Below are 21,378 nucleotides of genomic sequence, written 5' to 3' on the forward strand. Positions count from 1 at the left end.
ATTGAACTGGCCACAGGGTTGTACACAGGCAGCTACTATTTTGATAGTTCCTTCTGATAGTTCCTAGTTGATGATTGTTATGTTTTCACTTGTAAAGCAAATAATCAAATAACTGTTTAAAATTGAAAACTGTCATGAATGAAGTTGTGCAAGCAATATGATAAATCTTTAGTGTACATGATTTATTTCCTCCGTTCATTTTTTTTCTGTCGTTCATGGCATTATTTTCAGGAAAACATTTCACAACATTGCATCGTCACAGGATGGGTGGTAACACATTGTTGGTTAGTTCACAAGGTTTTAGTACATTTTATTCCTATAGATAAAGTTTATACCCAAACAGTTGAATTAAATAGTGTTAGAAAAGTAAAGATAAGTGGCCAGACATTTGACAAATAATTATAATATCCCCTCTGACATGTCTATTTTGATATTCAATAAAACTCTCTATCATATTAAAAGCGTAAATGTATACATTAACACTTTAGATTAATACATGATGTATAAAATATATTGCATATTCCTGAGCAGCAGTAAGAAAACACACCATTAAAGGGGAACTTTGGCCTAACCTCAATTCTTAGATGTGGGTGAAAGCTTTACCGTCGAGAAACCCAGACTAGAGAGGTTACGTCCGTCTGCCATTGCATTCTCTATTTTCCACAGAACAGACCTCTTTAAGGTTCTCCGAAAGTCATTACCTATGAACACATAGAGGATAGGGTTCAGGAAGCTGTTAGCTGCAGCCAGAGTTCCGCCCACCCTCAGTCCAGTTTCAACTGCCCCCAGGCTGTGTTTATCCAGGTGTAACTCCAGCAGGAGAAAGGTGTGAAAGGGCACCCAGCAGACAAAAAATGACACAATGAGGGCCGCCATGACCTTGAAAGGTTTGGTAGACTTCACGATAAGCCTCCTCAGCTTCACAATGAGGACTGAGCAGCAGAAGATGATCACTAAAAGAGGATTCACAAACCCACAGATGAACCGAGTCAAAACCACGGTCCTGTGACCAGTGTAATCAGTGTAGCATAGTGTGGCCGACCCGTGTGTTTTGATTTGGCGGTGGACCAGCGAGGGTAGGGTCAGGGCAGCAGAGAGGGCCCACATGAGGAAAACCACTCCAGATGCCTTTTGCACGGTCCGATGGTTCTGTGCCCACACAGGGAATGTGATCAACACACAACGGTCGACACTGATCAGAACCAGCAGGAAGACGCTGCTGAACATGTTGAGGAACATAGCGGAGGAGGTCAGCTTACACATGAGCAGGCCAAAGGGCCAGTGTGATGTGGCCAGGTAAAACACATTAAAGGGCAGACAGACACAGAACAGTAGGTCAGAGATGGCCAGGCTGAGGTAGAAGGTGGTGTTGACCGTTGTCTTCATCTTGCATCCAGAGATCCAGATGACTGTAGCATTTCCAATGAGACCCAGCAAGGATATAAGAGTATTGATCACCACCAAAGTTTCCATTAAAAAGGGTTTGGGACTATTGAAAGTCACCACCAGACCACCACCAGATACAGAGGAGTTGTCATCAGTTTCATTGTCCGGAGTATAATCCCCATATGAATTATATTCAAAATCATCCATGATGTCACTTTTCCAGTCTAAAACATAGAAAAACTTCATGTTAATTTAAACATACGCAAACACATTGAACATGCAATTGAAGCTATTTCTGTGTTGAATAGTACTGAATACCATTTCAAAATGTGGCTTTAATAGAAGCTTTGAGCTTACCTTTAAAATGTATATTGGGCTTTCTAGCGTAAAATGGAAACAATTTGTATGAGAAGAAAAACCTCAGTGAGAAGTAGATGCAGCGATCACTCTCCAGGGTTCACTGATAAATGACCCTGCTATGTTTCACTTCTCCATTGCTCACTTCTTCTTTCCATGTGCCACAAGCACACTTTCTTATGTATCTCAGTCACCCGTGTGTGTGTGTGTGTGTGTGTGTGTGTGTGTGTGTGTGTGTGTGTGTGTTTTCATGCTCATCTGGGCTGTCTGTGTTTCAGCAGGTTTGGCCTCCCCGTCTGTGGTACCATCAGGGTTCTCCTGGTCATCACGGTCCATGTTGGTATTTCTCGGTTTGATAAATGGTTCAAGAAAGTTCAGAAGTTGTCTGTATTTCCAGCGGCTTGGGGTGAGCACTCCTTGCTCCTCTTTACTCCTCTTCTCCTGCCGAACCTCCTTGAAGTATCTGTCTCTCAGATTCTTCCATCTTCTTTTGCACTCTTCAGCTAAAGGGGGTGAATCAATCATAAAGTCAGGTGATACAATATTATTATATACCTAAAAGTACCAGAAACTCTAGCCTAATTGAACAATTGGATTTGTATATCGAAATAGAACTGGCCTAACATCTAACATGGATAATATAATATAGCACTTTAAGATTTATGTTTAAAGCATACATAGCATAGAGAGAGAGAAAGAGAGAGAGCTACTATGGGTGCTTGGGTGTCAATGGTTACATTTTCAGCAGGACAGCACTTACTTTGTTAGAAAACACTTCACAAGGCAAAGGACAGATATTTTCACACTTAGTAGGCTACTCTGTTGTTTCATCTACTAGTGAGAAACGAGTGAAAGGTTGAAAAACGAACTTTAATTACAACCCATAGTATGCACTGAATTCCATATTGTTATGATCAGTTAATTTACAGCATGGGGTGGGGTTACACATATACTTACAAATTCTGTCCTCTTGTGGAAGACAATGAACAGTGCACCAGCTACGCACTTACATACGTAGTTAGATTTGAGTGTTTTAGCCATTTATTAGTGTTGAAACTTCATGCTGGATGAGATTAATGTCTCGAGCACATTAAATAAAAAGCTGATTATAAATGATTATGTTATGCAGAACATTATTGCATAATGTGCGTGGGTCTTTAAAAAAACTTCTAGAATGAATATCTTATTCTCACCAAAACAGTGTAATATGGGGTTTATCATACTGCAATAGGCTAATTATGTTTATTATATGTTATTTAAGCTGGTGTTCTGGTGCCTCCTAGCTCCTCCTACTCTGCGCTCTCTGCCAAGAGCGCTCCTTTGCCTGCCTTGTTTCAGAGTGCGTCATTCAGCGGACATGGCGGGTCTACTAGCAAAGAAGTGCATCACTCCTCTTGTTTTTATCAACAGGAGGATTTCTGCTCCGGAATTCATTGTCCAATCTTCCTACCACGAAAAGGTAAAATGGTCTAGTCTATGTTGGTTAAATAACATAACTAATGTCACTGACTGATGAGGTTGTTAGCTAGCTCGCTTTCTCGTGAGTAGTGTGGGTATGTTTTGACTTTCACAGCCAGCAGGCTAGACTGTTATGTGAGCTAGCCTGCTACTAGCAGTATGTAAGATGATCTTTTAAAAGAAGCATTGAGCTAGCATTCCGAAGTCCAACGTTTTTAACAAAAATCATGTTTCGGCTCATGTCAGTTCCATGTCCAGTACACTGCAGATGTAGCTTCTGATAAAAAACTGAGAATGGCTCAGTATGACAATTAGGCCTCTGTCCAGGGAGGGAGGGGAAAGGAGGAGGAAGTAGGCAGGCGGTTGCAACAGGAATTGCAATTGTGGACAGTGCTGTCCTGTCCTAATCTGTTTATTTTAATTTCCCTTGTGTAACGTTGGAACTCCTAGTTGCATAACCACAAGGCCTTTCTGAAACCTATTTTTTGGGAGACAAACAGAACGTAGCTGAGGATGCTGTTATCCGTGTGTTTTCGTTGCTCACTAACCACTGTATTTTCCCTTGTGCCATTTCTAGGTGGTTGACCACTATGAGAACCCACGGAATGTTGGATCCCTGGACAAGAACTCCAGGAAAGTGGGCACAGGATTAGTGGGTGCACCAGCATGTGGAGATGTGATGAAGCTTCAGGTACACTGGTCACCTGTCCTCCTTGCTCCTTCTGACCAAGTCAACCTCAATGTCATGACCATTCCCCCCTCTCAAAAACAAACATTTCCGTATGAAGAAGAAGAACAGTACAGCATAGTCACTCATGTTGCAGAATTAGTTTGTCAAAGTTTCTCTTTTCCCCTGTACACATGTCTGTCCAGTAAAGTGACTCCACTCTCATCTATAGATTGAGGTTGATGACATGGGGAAGATTGTGGATGCCAGGTTCAAGACGTTTGGCTGTGGTTCCGCCATCGCCTCCAGCTCCCTGGTAACGGAGTGGGTGAAGGGTAAATCTGTAAGTGAACATTCTGCAGCCATTCTTCTGTCAATTCAACAGTCATTTCCGCCGCCCTGCTTATTTTTTTCCACAGTTGCGTGTTTGTTTCTTGGTTGATGGAACTTTTTATTTTTTTCTCTAGATTGATGAAGCCCTGGAAATCAAGAACACTCACATTGCCAAAGAGCTGAGTCTTCCACCGGTCAAACTTCACTGCTCCAGTAAGTCTATATTTCTGTCTAATATGAGCTATTCTGGTTTGCTTCTATTCTGTACATTCTAAGTAATGAATGAATCTATTGTATGACATTTGATTCTACATTTTCTATAATATTGTTTTCTATTCTATTCCATGTGAAATTCCTGATTGTGCTCCCTTGCCCCTTTTCTCCAGTGCTGGCAGAGGATGCCATCAAGGCAGCCCTGGCTGACTACCGTTTCAAACAGAAGGAGGTGCAGAAGGAGGCTGTCCAAGCCAGCAACTAAGGGAGCACCCTCATGTAGTCCTGGACACCCCTCTCCTATATCCTTCTACCAAGGGGACACGCTGAAGTAGTCCTGGATCCTGACTCCACCATCCTGCCACTAATTGGGCACTCTAATGAGTCCGGGACATGTCCACCCTCCAGCATGCATAGATAGCTCAGTGTTCACCAGGCCCCTGTGGCAATATATGGTTCTCCAACCCTTTCTCTATAGCCTGACATGTAAACGCACAATGTAAGCACTGATCACTGATTGGTTCCGGGTCCAGCCTTACTTTCAGGAGTGAAAAATGCGGGGCCCAGTGTACAAGAGTTTGGAGAGTTTTTGTTTGCTCTTTATTTTATATTTTGCCATGGTTATGGTTATTTGCCAGTGAAAGGTGGTCTTTGATAATTAGATATTAAATATTTTAACATGAAAAATAAGGATATGTTCAAGAGAAGTGATCTTTGGATGCAGTGGTGGAGGTATTGAATAAGACTTCTCAGGTTGTTTTTGTGTCCGATCAACACCCATGTACTCACTGTGGGCAATTATGAGATGTAATGCGGCAGATGTTAAATGGTAACAACCTATCAAAGTGTTTTGGGTTGTTTGTAATTTCAGACATGCTTCCTGGTCGTAATGCAATAAAAAAAAATTAGTGTGAGGGATTTGTTGTGTTTCATTTTTCTAGTCATGCAAAATATGTTCTCAACTTCTGATGAATTACCTGGCATGTTGTCTCTCGACTACCAGTGAGTTTTATAAAATACTTGGTACAAAACAGCTGCAATGTAATTTGTCCACTTTTCTGTTGCATTCCCAACTCCTGCTACAACTAGGACTGCAGCACCAGTTGTCCCTTAGGGCAAACCATCACTACGGCCCTATTCTGTTGCATTTACAGGATCAGAAGTGGACTGTGGAAGCACCCTCTTATGTTGGACACAGTGGACTCATGCTGCTGTTTTTGTTGCATTCCCAACTCCTGCCACAATTAGGACTGCAGCAACAGTTGTCCCTTAATGGAAATGTTTAGAGAGAGAGAAGATACATATTTTACTAACCAAATAATAAACACTAAAAAGACTATTCGAATGCTGAAAATACCTCGCTGTCATGACGGAAAGACACCATCTGAGGACTGAAGTGGTTGTAGATGCTACACCATGGACTCGCACTCTTTACATGTCCATATTCAGTCAAGGAAGGAACACGTCAGTCCTCCAACCATGAATGGGAGGTAGAGATAACATACTCTGTATTATCTCATTGTGTAAAAAGCAGTTCAGAACACCATGGGTTCATGTTATAATGCAAATAGAAGACATTCCACAAAAAAATCTAACAATACAACAGGATCTGATTAGGGTGTAGGGTCAGAATACAATGTACAGTTATGTATTTACAACAGGATCAGGGTGGCTCGATCAGGGTGATCAGAGTCAAGTTGGGGGATGTTAAATCATACTGGAGTGTTCTTACTGTATACAACGTTTCAGATGTTTATTTTATTCTATTCTTTTTTATTTTGTTGTTGTTGTTTGTGATGTGAGCTGCTGTAACGGGTTAGGGTTAGGGTTAGTAGCTGGCCATAGCCTACCAGTCGTTTGTAAATGTTATATATCATTTGATAGTTTTGACCAAATACTGAGTAAAGATAACAACAGAACAGAGCTTGCGCATATAGTTCGGATGTCAAACCCACTTCCTGTTCGTGATGTTTTTTAAAAGTCCTTCAAAATAGCAGTTGTTTTTCTCTTCAAAATAAGAGTACTGCCCTATAAACCGTTTAAATACTAGTCACGGTGAATTGTAATGTTTTTGAAAGTCCTTCAAAATAGCAGTTATTATTCTCTTCAAAATAAGAGTACTGTCCTATAAACCGTTTAAATGCTAGTCATGCTGAACTGTAATGTTTTTAAAGTCCTTCAAAATAGCAGTTATTTTTCTCTTCAGAATAAGAGTACTGCCCGAAATGGTTTTAATACTAGTCATGCTGAATTGTAATGTTTTTGGAAGTCCTTTACAATAGCGGTTATTTTTCTTTTCAAAATAAGAGTAATGCCATTTAAACGGTTTTAATACTAGTCATGCTGAATTGTAATGTTTTTGGAAGTCCTTCAAAAATAGCGGTTATTTTTCTTTTCAAAATAAGAGTACTGCCATTTAAACGGTTTTAATACTAGTCATGCTGAATTGTAATCAGATAACCTGCTGTAACAGACAGAGTGACCTGTACATTGTGTCCCAGTAGCAGCCAGTAAACCCAAACCTACAGACCTTGACCATTATTGCTTCAAACTATGGTACTTTAGCATTACGTCTCTTTCATTATACCATTGTGCCATTTAGACAACATAGGGTACTCTTTGGACTAAAGAGACATATTATAGAGACATATTATTACAGTCTTAGACAAGTATCATGAAATATTATTGTTGTTGTTAATTTTTTTTCAATTTTCTAAATGTTTTTAATTATTATGAAAGTGTACCAAGAGAAGCGTGGAGAACCGGTCTGCTATTGCTGTTGTCCAATGAGGTCTCGCCAGACCAGAAATTAATCAATAAGTGGAAGGTCTCAGTTTCGAATATATCTGATGAGGGTAGTCATGGTGGTAATTATAGGCATAGATATATAGAGTACATTAATTAAGAGTAATTACACCCATAATTACATAAATCCGGTGTAAAAACTAGCAAATACAATTTCCCAACTGTGCAACCACTATGCAACAATTGCAAATTATGTTGCATTATTTCACATCAGGGTTCATTTGTAGGCTACTTTGTTGTTTCATCTACTACAGTGAGAAACGAGTGAAATATTGAAAAACTGATTGAAAAACTAACTTTAATTACAACCCATAGTATGCACCGAATTCCATATTGTTATGATCAGTTAATTTACAGCATGGGGTGGGTTTACACATATAGTTACAAATTGTCCTGTCCTCTTGTGGAAGACAATGAACAGTGCACCAGCTACGCACTTACATACGTAGTTAGATTTGAGTGTTTTAGCCATTTATTAGTGTTGAAACTTCATGCCGGATGAGATTAATGTCTCGAGCACATTAAATATAAAGCTGATTATAAATGATTATGTTATGCAGAACATTATTACATAATGTGCGTGGGTCTTTAAAAAAAACTTCTAGAATGAATATCTTATTCTAACCAAAACAGTGTAATATGGAGTTTATCATACTGCAATAGGCTAATTATGTTTATTATATGTTATTTAAGCTGGTGTTTTGGTGCCTCCTAGCTCCTCCTACTCTGTCAAGCCAAGAGCGCTCCTTTGCCTGACTTGTTTCAGAGTGCATCATTCAGCAGACATGGCGGGTCTACTAGCAAAGAAGTGCATCACTCCTCTTGTTTTTATCAACAGGAGGATTTCTGCTCCGGAATTCATTGTCCAAGCTTCCTACCACGAAAAGGTAAAATGGTCTAGTCTATGTTGGTTAAATAACATAACTAATGTCACTGACTGATGAGGTTGTTAGCTAGCTCGCTTTCTCGTGAGTAGTGTGGGTATGTTTTGACTTTCACAGCCAGCAGGCTAGACTGTTATGTGAGCTAGCCTGCTACTAGCAGTATGTAAGATGATCTTTTAAAAGAAGCACTGAGCTAGCATTCCGAAGTCCAACGTTTTTAACAAAAATCATGTTTCGGCTCATGTCAGTTCCATGTTCAGTACACTGCAGGTGTTGCATTTACAGGATCAGAAATGGACTGTGGAAGCACCCTCTAATGTTGGACACAGTGGACTCATCCTGCTGTTTTTGTTGCATTCCCAACTCCTGCCACAATTAGGACTGCAGCAACAGTTGTTCTTTAATGGAAATGTTTAGAGAGAGAGAGAAAATGAATATTTTACTACACTCAAAAGACTTTTCTTGTTGCAAATGCTACACCATGGACTCACACTCTTTACATGTCCATATTCAATCAAGGGTGGGAACACGTCTATATTTCAGTCCTCCAACCATGAATAGGAGGTAGAGATAATTTGTGTATTGTGTAAAAAGCAGTTCAGAACACCATGGGTTTGCCATGTTATAATGCAAATCGAAAACCTTACACAAAAAATGTGAACAACACAACAGGATGTGATTGTTATGTGAGCTAGCCTGCTACTAGCAGTATGTAAGATGATCTTTTAAAAGAAGCACTGAGCTAGCATTCCGAAGTCCAACGTTTTTAACAAAAATCATGTTTCGGCTCATGTCAGTTCCATGTTCAGTACACTGCAGGTGTAGCTTCTGATAAAATACTTGAAGGTTAATGTTTTCCTGCTATTAGCTGTCTTTATGCCACAGCTGCTTAATGTGGCTGTAACTATTTTTCAAGCGCACTGATGCAACGCACCTGCAATGTGGTTTAGGACGGAGTGGAGCTAGGGGTCGTATTATTTTGAGTAACTGTAGCTGATGTGACTTAAAGGTAGGAGAGATGGGACATGTGTGAGAAGACTTAAAGTTATTTAGGATATGTTTAGTATTGTCGCGAGGAAATAGTCAATTGTTTTTGTGATTTGTTGATTTACCCAAAGCCTAATTTGGCAAAAGTGCATGGTCATTTCCGGCTGCTCCCTGGCTAGTCTTGAGTTTTAGAGGTCTGATTGACCTGTTTTCATAGCCGATTACATCAGCTATGTCATACAGTAATCAGCAGCAGCAGCAGAGCAGAGAATGTCTCAGTATGACAATTAGGCCTCTGTCCAGGGAGGGAGGGGAAAGGAGGAGGAAGTAGGCAGGCGGTTGCAACAGGAATTGCAATTGTGGACAGTGCAGTCCTGTCCTAATCTGTTTATTTTAATTTCCCTTGTGTAATGTTGGAACTCCCAGTTGTATAACACAAGGCCTCTCTGAAACCTATTTTTTAGGAGACAAACAGAACGTAGCTAAGGATGCTGTTATCCGTGTGTTTTCGTTGCTCACTAACCACTGTATTTTCCCTTGTGCCATTTCTAGGTGGTTGACCACTATGAGAACCCACGGAATGTTGGATCCCTGGACAAGAACTCCAGGAAAGTGGGCACAGGATTAGTGGGTGCACCAGCATGTGGAGATGTGATGAAGCTTCAGGTACACTGGTCACCTGTCCTCCTTGCTCCTTCTGACCAAGTCAACCTCAATGTCATGACCATTCCCCCCTCTCAAAAACAAACATTTCCGTATGAAGAAGAAGAACAGTACAGCATAGTCACTCATGTTGCAGAATTAGTTTGTCAAAGTTTCTCTTTTCCCCTGTACACATGTCTGTCCAGTAAAGTGACTCCACTCTCATCTATAGATTGAGGTCAATGACATGGGGAAGATTGTGGATGCCAGGTTCAAGACGTTTGGCTGTGGTTCCGCCATCGCCTCCAGCTCCCTGGTAACGGAGTGGGTGAAGGGTAAATCTGTAAGTGAACATTCTGCAGCCATTCTTCTGTCAATTCAACAGTCATTTCCGCCGCCCTGCTCATTTTTTTCCACAGTTGCGTGTTTGTTTCTTGGTTGATGGAACTTTTTATTTTTTTCTCTAGATTGATGAAGCCCTGGAAATCAAGAACACTCACATTGCCAAAGAGCTGAGTCTTCCACCGGTCAAACTTCACTGCTCCAGTAAGTATATATTTCTGTCTAATATATGAGCTATTCTGGTTTGCTTAGTAATGAATGAATCTATTGTATGACATTTGATTCTACATTTTCTATAATATTGTTTTCTATTCTATTCCATGTGAAATTCCTGATTGTGCTCCCTTGCCCCTTTTCTCCAGTGCTGGCAGAGGATGCCATCAAGGCAGCCCTGGCTGACTACCGTTTCAAACAGACGGAGATGCAGAAGGAGGCTGTCCAAGCCAGCAACTAAGGGAGCACCCTCATGTAGTCCTGGACACCCCTCTCCTATATCCTTCTACCAAGGGGACACGCTGAAGTAGTCCTGGATCCTGACTCCACCATCCTGCCACTAATTGGGCACTCTAATGAGTCCGGGACATGTCCACCCTCCAGCATACATAGATAGCTCAGTGTTCACCAGGCCCCTGTGGCATTATATGGTTCTCCAACCCTTTCTCAAAAGCCTGACATGTGAACGCACAATGTAAGCACTGATCACTGATTGGTACCGGGTCCAGCCTTACTTTCAGGAGTGAAAAATGCGGGGCCCAGTGTACAAGAGTTTGGAGAGTTTTTGTTTGCTCTTTATTTTATATTTTGCCATGGTTATGGTTATTTGCCATTGAAAGGTGGTCTTTGATAATTAGATATTAAATATTTTAACATGAAAAATAAAGATATCTTCAAGAGAAGTGATCAGTGGTGGAAGTATTGAATAAGACTTCTCAGGTTGTTTTTGTGTCCGATCAACACCCATGTACTCACTGTGGGCAATTATGAGATGTAATGCGGCAGATGTTAAATGGTGACAACCTATCAAAGTGTTTTGGATTGTTTGTAATTTCAGACATGCTTCCTGGTCATAATGCAATAAAAAAAAATTAGTGTGAGGGATTTGTTGTGTTTCATTTTTCTAGTCATGCAAAATATGTTCTCAACTTCTGATGAATTACCTGGCATGTAAGTCTGTTGTCTCTCGACTACCAGTGAGTTTTACAAAATACTTGGTACAAAACAGCTGCAATGTAATTTGTCCACTAGGTGACACCATTGTCATATTTTATGCATAGCCATGCTTCTGCCATGTCTCAGCCAACGTCTCATAAGAATGCTGCTTTTGAAGTTAGACCACATTATAGGCATTCTACAAGTAATGATAACTAATGTGAAATTGGCTTGGTGAACCTCACCCTAATATTCCACTATTAGAATACATTAACTCTACCGTAGCCTATGGTAGAACACTTGGCATCACAGTTAACCCCTGATAAGTGCAATCAAGTTTTCAACTGTCCCAATTCTCTGGAATTCATTTCTATGGCCTGAATGTATGCTTGCCCCTTTTTAGGAGGGCAAACCATCACTACGGCCCTATTTTGTTGCATTTACAGGATCAGAAATGGACTGTGGAAGCACCCTCTAATGTTGGACACAGTGGACTCATCCTGCTGTTTTTGTTGCATTCCCAACTCCTGCCACAATTAGGACTGCAGCAACAGTTGTTCTTTAATGGAAATGTTTAGAGAGAGAGAGAAAATGAATATTTTACTACACTCAAAAGACTTTTCTTGTTGCAAATGCTACACCATGGACTCACACTCTTTACATGTCCATATTCAATCAAGGGTGGGAACACGTCTATATTTCAGTCCTCTAACCATGAATAGGAGGTAGAGATAATTTGTGTATTGTGTAAAAAGCAGTTCAGAACACCATGGGTTTGCCATGTTATAATGCAAATCGAAAACCTTACACAAAAAATGTGAACAACACAACAGGATGTGATTGGGGTGTAGGGTCAGAATACAATGCACAGTTATATATTTACAACAGGGAAGTGACATAGAAAGATGACTGCTTTAAAACAAGAGTAATATCATTTTGGAAATATCTTCAGTGAGGATTTAGTCATGATACTTCTGACAGCTTTACTTGAAAGATTGTCACTTCGAAAAGGAGCAAAAATGTCCAAACCAAACTATTTAGATCATAGTGTTCAGCATTATTAGAAGGCAGTTTTCTCTCCAGTGATCAACTGAATGGTATGCGCTGAGTCATCCTGCTCATCTGATGACGAGGGCCTGTCTTCCTGCTGGGCCTGTGAGTTCCCAGGGCCAGATGGAGGCTCTGCTCCACTGATTGAGTCATCCTCCTTTAGTTCTGTCTGTTCAGGAAGGATCACAGGCAGCTCTGGGCTGCTTCTCAGTTTGGCCTCGCTGTCTGAGAGCTGGTGGCACAACTGGCTTTGTTCAGGTGAGTTTGATGGCTCACTGTCTATGATGCTTCCCTCTCCCTGAGGATTTACTTCAGGATCCACTGCAGCTTTCTGTGTGGGGTCCTTTCCCTCTCGCTCTACCGAAGGAGTTATGGTGGGAGTCCGCAGGTTTTTGGCTGCCCTCATGATGTCTGCCTGGAGTTGTTTACTGGAGTCCATTGGCAGCTCACTCTGCTGCCCATTAGGTGGTTTCTCTGGAACCTCATTGAAGGGTTTGGTACCTCCAGTCTTGTCCAGCTGATTCACGTACATCTTTGAGGGGAAGGAGGAGGGGTAGTAGGCGTTGACCTTACGCTTGTGGCTCATGACGGCGGCACAGCAGAGGATGAGGAAGATGACGATGAGCAGGGTGGAGCCAACGAGGATGAGGAGGAGGTTCTCCTGAAGGAAGTGCACCACATGAGTCAGGAGAAAGTGCTCCACGTGGGCGGAGTCATCTGAGGTGGTTGGGGATTCGGAGGCAGGGCCACTGGTGGCAGGCAGCGAAGGGGTGGGAACCAGGCTACCCAGCTCCTCCCCCTCTCCACTGCCCTCAAATGAAATGTTGAAAGCGATGGGTGTGGCCAGACAGGGGCTGCTGGACCACAGTGTCCCAGATAGGCCAATCAGGTGAAGTGCCATGAGAAACATCATCTCCTGTTGGACCTGCAGAAAATAAGCAGAGTGACAGAAAGTGAGTTGAATGTATGAATGTGTTTTGTCAGTCAGGCTGACAATATCCTAATATATCTATTTCTCAACACAAAATGTTGTTGTTGTATTGTAGAATAGATTATTTCCTTACTTATTATTATTTCCAGACTTTTGCATAGTAATTAGACATCTTCAAGGATATCCACTCAGTAATTTCTATTTTAGATGGATTTAAAATAGAAATGTTTGTTTATAGCTGTGGAGCCCCACAGACTCTGTGGCATTTTAAGACTGAGACAACAGCTGAGAGGTGATGAGAGGCAGGCAGGACCTTAGGTCTGGATTCCAATCATAGCATGTCCACCAGACACAAACACACACACACACACACACACACACACACACACACACACACACACACACACACACACACACACACACACACACACACACACACACACACACACACACACACACACTCCGGACAGATACACTGAGGTATGATTCTATGCCTGAATCTCTTGTCAGTCTGCTTCCGGCCAGCAAGAGACATGTCAAGTCAATGCCCAGTTATCAATGTGGTATAAATGGACAATTAATATTTACACATTAACTACATATTTCAGCTGAATAGATGTTAATTTGTTGAAAATAAATTATCATAGAAAGATTTCATTGTCTACTGATTATATTACAAGTGCAATTGAACTGAATTAATCTGGGCAGACATGTAGCTACAGTAACAATAACAAGGAGGACCTCAGTGACAGAAAAGAAAGCTTCAGTTGCGTAACCAAATGTTTCATCAAAGGAACTGTTGCCAGACAGTCACATTATGCAGCACTTTATGTAGGTTATACATTGTCTGTTAGCACAGATCAGAATCCTCCTCCATGTATTAAACCACCCCCATCCCCTTTTTCCAGTCCATCTGTGTGCAAGCTGGGCCACATGAGGCTCTGCGCTCATCAGGAAAGGGGGGATGGGGGTTCATTTCTAATTTATCAGCCAGTCACCCTCAATATACATATTCGCACATGCACAGTCACTCATTCAATTACATACATACACATACACACACACACACACACACACACACACACACACACACACACACACACACACACACACACACACACACACACACACACACACACACACACACACACACACACACATACATACATTAACTCTTTGGTTGTTCATCATCTAAGCTGTCATAGTTCTGCCCAGCTCATAAAAACGGTTTTACTTAATCTACTTTTACATTCAGTGTACTTCATAAGTGAATCAATCCTCTTTTTTTCTCATGTGGGCGCACACGCACGCAACCGCAGACGCATGCACACACACACACACACACACACACACACACACACACACACACACACACACACACACACACACACGCACGCACACACACACACACACACGCACACACACACACACACCGCCACCAGAATTGGTTGTTCTGCTAAACCAAATCAGCAGTTTCATTCTTTGCAATTTGGGTGTACAGGGTACCACGAGTATCATGGAGTTGATCACAACATTGTGTCATGGAGCTTTAGGGACCGTTATCAACTCAGTGCTGCCATTGGATAATCTTAATTAACACTGGTTGAAAGAGAAACCTTTTTTAAAAAATTAAAACCAAGATTTGCATTTCACCTTTGATCCACCATCAGAGATTAACAAAGCACTATTCACCATTTTACTGCATGACTGTAAAATGATCTGACTAAGAGCATGCACTATTGTTTAACTTTCCTCTGAACTGTCTTTATTCCCTAAAGTAGGATGGTAGCCTGGGGACATAGGTCAGGATGCTGTCACGTCAACCTAACTGCATTGCAATGGTCATGTGAGGTAATCAGTGCAGTATTCAACAACAAAAGCTATTAGCATTTTTTCTTTTTGTGAATGCTCCCTTTAGGAAAATGTACGGTAAAATATGATCAAATACAGTGAAAAGGATGAGAGGATAATACAATTAATAAGAAATATAAAACTTTACTCACCGCCCACAAAAGTGGTCACGCACAGAAAAGGCTCCTCTGGAGCTGTTGGTGAAAGGGAGAGGTTGAGGAAAAACGCTCCTAGAATGAATTCAGAGAACAGGAAAGAACAGAAAGATGTCTGCGCAACTTGCCTCTAACAAGTAACTTCTACAGCTTCAGGTTCCAGGCTGGATGTTTCTCTGACCAGCACAGAAAAAACACCCTTAAACGTTCCTTGCCATCAGGACAAATCCCTCCTTCCCTCTCTCCTCCCCCTCTGTCTTGCATCCCAGAGTAACTGGGCTCTGGGCTCCACACAGATTGTTCTTGTTAGGCAGTAGTTTATAATGTGCTGTGGGGGCAGGGGGCTCTACTCCGCTCTCCTGTCCCAGTGCTGGATGCTGAAGGCCAGAGGCAACTCAGTTGCACACAGACTGGAGGAGAGAGCCAAACAATAAGTGCTCTTGGTTTTACTGGGGAATGGACAGAGACGTGACCTACAGTGAATATTTGATTGTCTCCTGTCCTGTTGCCATCACTGTCACCATGTTTACGCTCCCTCCTTTTCTCTTTCTCTTACTTACTCTTTCTTCTCGGCCTTTCTCTTACATACACTAAGCCTTCTGAAGCATTTTGGGCCAGCTAGACAATAACTTTATCATATATTCAGAATTCACTTTCCTCACCAGACCTCCCATACACCTCTCACAGTAATTCTAATGTAGCTAGAAAGAAGAAAAGTTATGGCTGAGGATTCAGCCCCCATACTGCACCTCTGACACACTGATGACATACAGCAGACCTGTCATGGTAAAAGAATCATGCAGCCCCAGAGTGTGACTGGCTCTCAAAGGAAGGGGTTAATGTTTCCTGTGTGGATATAACACCCATTACAGCCCAGGAGAGGGTGGGGGGTGGAGGTCTGGGGTTGCTGAAGGCCCCTCTGGAAACAATGGGCAGGGTGTTCTGTGGAGAGCATATAGTTAGACAGGCGCAATGTGTTACCACAATTGATAGAGAGAGTGTGTGTGTTTGTTTGTTTGTGTGTGTGTGTGTGTGTGTGTGTGTGTGTGTGTGTGTGAGAGAGAGAGAGAGAGAGAGAGAGAGAGAGACAGATAGATAGAGAGAGAGAGAGAGAGAGAGAGAGAGAGAGAGAGAGAGAGAGAGAGAGATGTGAGAGTGAATGTGTGTTGCACACTGTGAGTCAATATAGTTACATCTCAGAGAGTGTGTTTGGTGGGGTTGGCTGGTTGACAATGTTTGAGATTCATCAAGACCAGTCAAACTTTATTTGGTCATCATGATGGTGAGGTGAGGCCATGCATAGTCCACAGCTCTACGGCATGTCTCCTAAAAGCTTCTGACATCCCTCAGCCAGCTTCGATCCACTTACACATATTCCATACCTGTTTCAAGTGGGGTTTATAATTAAAAACAAGTCTGTTGATACAGTATGAACTGTATGAAGCCTGTGGAATGTCAACCTAGCTTCTGCAAAGAAAGAACGTTGATATTGATGCCAGAGAGGGGCCTTGAATGCATGTAGAAATAAACCAGGCTTTTTTATTAGGTCTGCATTTCTGTGTTATCAAGTGAATGTGATTGCAAAGTAAAACAAGAGGGAAAAGTCACAATCTAAGGAAGGAATCTATTTGAACCACTGAAATGCCACTTGGCTTTAATCAACACAGACACGGTCGTTAGTCAGCTGGCATGTGGTTAGCATCACAGTATTATTAATTTATAGGTTTATTATCATCTATTCATCAATTCTACGCTTTAGAATGTGACTGTGATCACTTTCAGTAAAGTTGTGCAATAGCATTTGATGGATTTAACCTGGCTGAGAGACAAACAGGCAACCTGCCTTCCAGAGTTCCTTTTTCCCTTCTCACATGAAGGGAAGTGAATGTAAAAATGGAGAGAATGTGCAGTGTGACCTCTCTGTATTATGGCTTCTTAGAGAAATACAAGGACACAAGAAACAGCAAAACATCGGTCGGACCTTGGAGCGTCGAGGATATTCTCCACACTCATGCAGATCTTCTCTTATCCAGCATCTTGTTATCTCTCCCCTTGGATTTGCCTGACCCTGGCCATATTCAACATTGTTAAAATATAGTTATTCATTATTTGTTTGTCTTATATCTGAGTAAAGACATACAGTTTTGTCGTCCAGTCCACACAAGGGGATTGCAGAAATCTTAAACAAGAAAGCTTGCTTCTCTGTTTGGCGTTATGATTCTGATCTCATGCTATGATTACATTATTACAAACACACAAAACCCAAATTTCTGTGCTTCCAGTGAGAAAAAGAGCATTAAGTCATAGGTACAGTAGTCATAATCTAGAACTATCCATAGACCAGTCCATGTTTAGACACTCATTACATTCCATCTCTCCTACCTCTGCGAGTTACAGGGGTATGCAGAATTGATTCTCTTAAAAATAACTTTAATTCCAGGTCTATAAATCAATTGTACTGTAGATCCTAAATCTCTCCTGTAAACTGCCTGTGTAGAACTGAGAGTCCTTGTGAAAACATGCCTTTCTGTCTCCTGTTGTTAAGTGAAATACCATCAGGGCTCAGTTCAGGATAGTTTCCAAAGACAAGCAAACCTCTTTTTTTTCACTCAGAGCCACTCAGAGCCTGCATTGGGTTGCATTACGTTTGAGCACTTATAAAACATGTTCGACCACCTGACTTTTCCAAACATAAGCACTGTTTAAGGTAAACACTGTATGTCATGATACAGTAACGTATCATTGGTTCTGCATTTGTGGTTGTCTCGTGCTCTACTCACTGGAGACGGACGTGCAGTCAATGATGTCGAACCAACAACGTCAAAGAGGAAGCTGGATTCTATTCTCAGAGCAGAACAGTTTCCATATTCACAGCAGTCGACCGGTTATTTCAATTTGAATAAATTTACTGACATTACTAAAAACCTGTTTTCGCTTTGTCATTCTGGGATATTGTGTGTGGATTGATGGCAAATTCTTTTAATTTAATCAATTTTAAATTGAATCTATAATACAACAAAATGTGGAAAAAGTGAAGGGGTCTGAATACTTTCCGAAGGCACTGTAGGACTGGATAGCATCCTACGTTCACATTTCCCTTTAAAACAAGCGGCAACTCCATATCTAGACGCTGTAGTTCTCTGGGAGGAAGCTGTTGAGAGTGAGGACATCACCCTCCTCCTCGTCGCTGTCATCCACAGTGGTGGCCAGCAGGGCTCCGTTGCTCTTGGGGATGTGGGGTCTCTCACGGGTGCTGTTGCCGTCGGGTAGCAGGGCAGAAATACACACCATTTGTGTGCCCTGCTCAGCCTGTCTCATGTGGTAGAGGTGCTTCCTGGAGGACAGCTTAGTGCAGAGGACGATGCTGCAAACCATAAAGATGGTGGCCACTCCAGCCAGCGTGGCAATGGCGATCAGGCACTTACTGACCAGACCATTACGTGGAGAGCAGGGCGGAATCCCTTGTCCCGTTGGAACATTGTCTTGTTTAGGTTGTAATGAGGTCACAGTTGTTGTTTTCTTGGTGGTCTGGATGGGGATCCTCTCATGGGGAATCCTGGGGATCAAGACCCCCAAAGAAGAGTTGGTGAAGTTGGCAGTGGTGGAGATGGGTGAAGTGGCTGAGAGAGTCTCTGTGGTAGAGGATGACTCATTGGTAGAGTTAAATCCTGTTGTGGAGGAGGGGCTGGTGGAGGAGAGTGGTCCATTGGTAGAGAGAGGTCCGTTGGTGGAGGAGAGCGACCCATTGGTAGAGAGAGGTCCGTTGGTGGAGGAGGGACCAGTGGTGGAATAGGGAACAATGCCAGATGATGCCATAGGTGTGCTGATATTCCCAGAGGTGGAGTTGAGCTCTGTGAAGGAGGACAGCCCCATGGTGGAGGTGGGAGTGGTGGTGGAGGAAGGCCCAACAGATGAGTAGTCAGATGTGTTCGATGGCACGTGGGTTGAGGATGGTTGGTTGGTGGGTTGGTCTGTCTCTGAGATGTCACTCACAGCAGGGAGGGGAGGTGAAGTTGTCAGTGCTGGAGGAGCCGTGGATGTATGATCATGGGCAGGTCCTGAGTTGGTCATCATGGTCCCCTCTGACATTTTCACCACCACAGTGGCGCCACTGTCTAGTTCAGGGGCTGGAGTCATGCTCTGGGTACTACTTTTGAACATTGTCTCGTGTTTCTCCTCCATGGAAGAACTGTTTTTTTGTGTTGCTGCAGTTGTATGAATGCTTACATCTACACGTTTGTCAAATGATTGCTTGGTCCCCAAGGTTGTGTTGGTGGGGCTGTCTGTGAGCTTTGAAGATCCTGCTGTAGAGATTGTGTCTGGTACATGATGAGTCAGTGGGACAGAAGAGGTCAAAGGGCTGGTTGGATCGGTGGAGGTCACAGGTGGAGAGGTAGAGTTACTGGTTCTGGCCTCGTTGAATGTGACGTTCTGAGGCTCCACAGCAGACAACATAAATATGCCCAACAACAGAGCAGGATATGTCTTATCATCCCATGACATCATGATGGCAATTCTGAAATGATAAAACAATGCACACAATGCACAATTGAACACAGAGGTTTAATATTGGGATATAATATATGATATATTATCTATGTAATATGGCAGGGTGATTGGTAATCACAATTTTCATACTTCATGGTAGAGAGAAAGAGATGAAATTGTGAAATGTGAAAGGATGTGTATGTATTTTCACATGAATGAAATGTTGTTTGCCATTAAAAAAACATTGTTCAATGAAGGGATAGGATAACTGCCCCTGGGAAATAGCATGGTACTAAGCACCATATGACTGTGGGTGGTGACATCATCAACATCTGATGGTGGCACAGTTACTCATATCTAGCACCCCCACACCCATGTGCCAAATGAAACAGGAACTCAAAGTTAGAATCGTTGAGGTCCTGAAAATGACTGTAAGTACATTTTGTACTTTGCGAACGACTTCGGTAGCGCAGAGAAGTCAGAACAAACATTATGGTAAAGCATTGATACAGTTTGACAACCCCGCACACACACACACACACACACACACACACACACACACACACACACACACACACACACACATAAACACACACACACACACACACACACACACACACACACACACACACACACACACACACACACACACACACACACACACACACACACCATTACAAAATACAACAGTGTTTAATTTCTCTTGTAAATCATCAAACATACATACAACACATGTCAAACTTCTAAAATCAATGAATAACTCAGCATTTACACACATTCACTACTCAATACCCATCCATCACCTAAAACACTCACTGTAGTGTAATATATAATCCTTTACTTTACTCCTTACCTCACTGGGGAAGTGTAGGAGAGGTTGGAAGACTGGAAGTGCTCAATCTGTCACTCATGCCAATGATACTGAAGTTATACTGAACATGCCTACATGCTGTTAGCAGATGAGGCTCTACCTGATATGAAGAAACAGGAAATGTGCACATCCCTGCAGAAGTTGAGCAGGGTATATGTGCAAACGTAACACTGACGAGCCAGAGATGCCCTGATATCTATCGCCATTGCAGATATTATCTTATTTCACCAGTAATTTAAAGGATGTAGAATATCAATTTGCAGTTCATATTTCGGCTCTCAGCTTTGGCTTAGTGTAGTGCTTTGAGTATGCAACTCAGAGCACTACACTAAGCATACATTATTCTATACAATCATTCATTGCTTTAAATTACAACAATAAAACCACACAACCCACAGTTCCCACACACTTTGGGTAACAACAAGCTTCTTTATGGCTCTGTCTTACTGTATATGATGGCTGTAGAGGGCTTGGATGACAGGGTTGCTCATGTAGGCCTATGGCACAGAGAGACTCAGTCTAAAGAGAGATAACGTGCATGTCCAGTTTCCTCATCACAGGTCACATTCAAAAACACTATTCGTACAGCAAGGATGTAGACGTATGAAGATCTAATGGAGAGCATCTGCTCCTCAGGAGAGGTCCATTATGATGTACACACACACTGCCTGTAACCAGGCTCATTTCTGTGCAGTGAGAGAATGGAAATGTGGCCAGTTTTGAAACCTGCCCCCATGGAAACCACCACTTCCTGTTCTCGTGAGTCACTGGTAAGCTGTGGCTCCTCTCCCACAGATGAAACTACAGAG

General features: G+C 42.2%; 3 protein-coding genes and 1 pseudogene across 5 annotated transcripts; 1 reads left to right on the top strand and 3 right to left on the bottom strand.

Annotated features, from left to right (window-relative positions):
* Positions 1-209: 209 nt before the first annotated feature.
* LOC310804504 (chemerin-like receptor 1) lies at positions 210-1,593 on the bottom strand (annotated as a pseudogene). The gene has a single exon. The product of its transcript is annotated as a chemerin-like receptor 1 (transcript).
* A 1,499-nt stretch (positions 1,594-3,092) lies between these two features.
* Positions 3,093-5,328, top strand: iscub (iron-sulfur cluster assembly enzyme b). Its single transcript, XM_083669538.1, has 5 exons — positions 3,093-3,202; positions 3,779-3,892; positions 4,101-4,211; positions 4,336-4,414; positions 4,588-5,328. The coding sequence occupies exons 1-5, from the start codon at positions 3,101-3,103 to the stop codon at positions 4,677-4,679; spliced, it is 498 nt and encodes a 165-aa protein (XP_083525664.1). The 5' UTR covers positions 3,093-3,100; the 3' UTR covers positions 4,680-5,328.
* Positions 5,329-11,240: 5,912 nt separating this feature from the next.
* tmem119b (transmembrane protein 119b) lies at positions 11,241-16,261 on the bottom strand. The gene is made up of 3 exons (XM_083670554.1): positions 15,339-16,261; positions 15,208-15,249; positions 11,241-13,198 (listed from the first exon to the last, which is right to left on the bottom strand). The coding sequence occupies exon 3, from the start codon at positions 13,184-13,186 to the stop codon at positions 12,284-12,286; it is 903 nt and encodes a 300-aa protein (XP_083526680.1). The 5' UTR covers positions 13,187-13,198; positions 15,208-15,249; positions 15,339-16,261; the 3' UTR covers positions 11,241-12,283.
* Positions 16,262-16,820: 559 nt separating this feature from the next.
* Positions 16,821-21,126, bottom strand: LOC310804287 (uncharacterized protein). Of its 2 annotated transcripts, none has more exons than XM_083669450.1 (2): positions 21,017-21,126; positions 16,821-19,726 (listed from the first exon to the last, which is right to left on the bottom strand). In XM_083669450.1, exons 1-2 carry the CDS (start codon positions 21,058-21,060, stop codon positions 18,334-18,336), a joined length of 1,437 nt encoding a protein of 478 aa, XP_083525576.1. In that variant the 5' UTR covers positions 21,061-21,126; the 3' UTR covers positions 16,821-18,333. The 2 variants fall into 2 exon arrangements, with proteins under 2 accessions (XP_083525576.1, XP_083525577.1); XM_083669451.1 differs by lacking the exon at positions 21,017-21,126 and adding an exon at positions 20,552-20,615.
* Between the last annotated feature and the right edge of the window lie 252 nt (positions 21,127-21,378).

The sequence above is a fragment of the Argentina silus genome (assembly GCF_951799395.1).
Source record: "Argentina silus genome assembly, chromosome: 5".
Classification (NCBI taxonomy): domain Eukaryota; kingdom Metazoa; phylum Chordata; class Actinopteri; order Argentiniformes; family Argentinidae; genus Argentina; species Argentina silus.

Coding starts and splice junctions, on each gene's coding strand:
- LOC310804287 (XM_083669450.1), bottom strand. CDS start 21,060: ATGAGCAACCCTGTCATCCAAGCCCTCTACAGCCATCATATACA. Junction 19,727..21,016: donor CTCTACAGCCATCATATACA/GTAAGACAGAGC, acceptor TTATCATTTCAG/AATTGCCATCATGATGTCAT.
- tmem119b (XM_083670554.1), bottom strand. CDS start 13,186: ATGATGTTTCTCATGGCACTTCACCTGATTGGCCTATCTGGGACACTG.
- iscub (XM_083669538.1), top strand. CDS start 3,101: ATGGCGGGTCTACTAGCAAAGAAGTGCATCACTCCTCTTGTTTTTATC. Junction 3,893..4,100: donor GAGATGTGATGAAGCTTCAG/GTACACTGGTCA, acceptor TCTCATCTATAG/ATTGAGGTTGATGACATGGG. Junction 4,415..4,587: donor GGTCAAACTTCACTGCTCCA/GTAAGTCTATAT, acceptor CCTTTTCTCCAG/TGCTGGCAGAGGATGCCATC.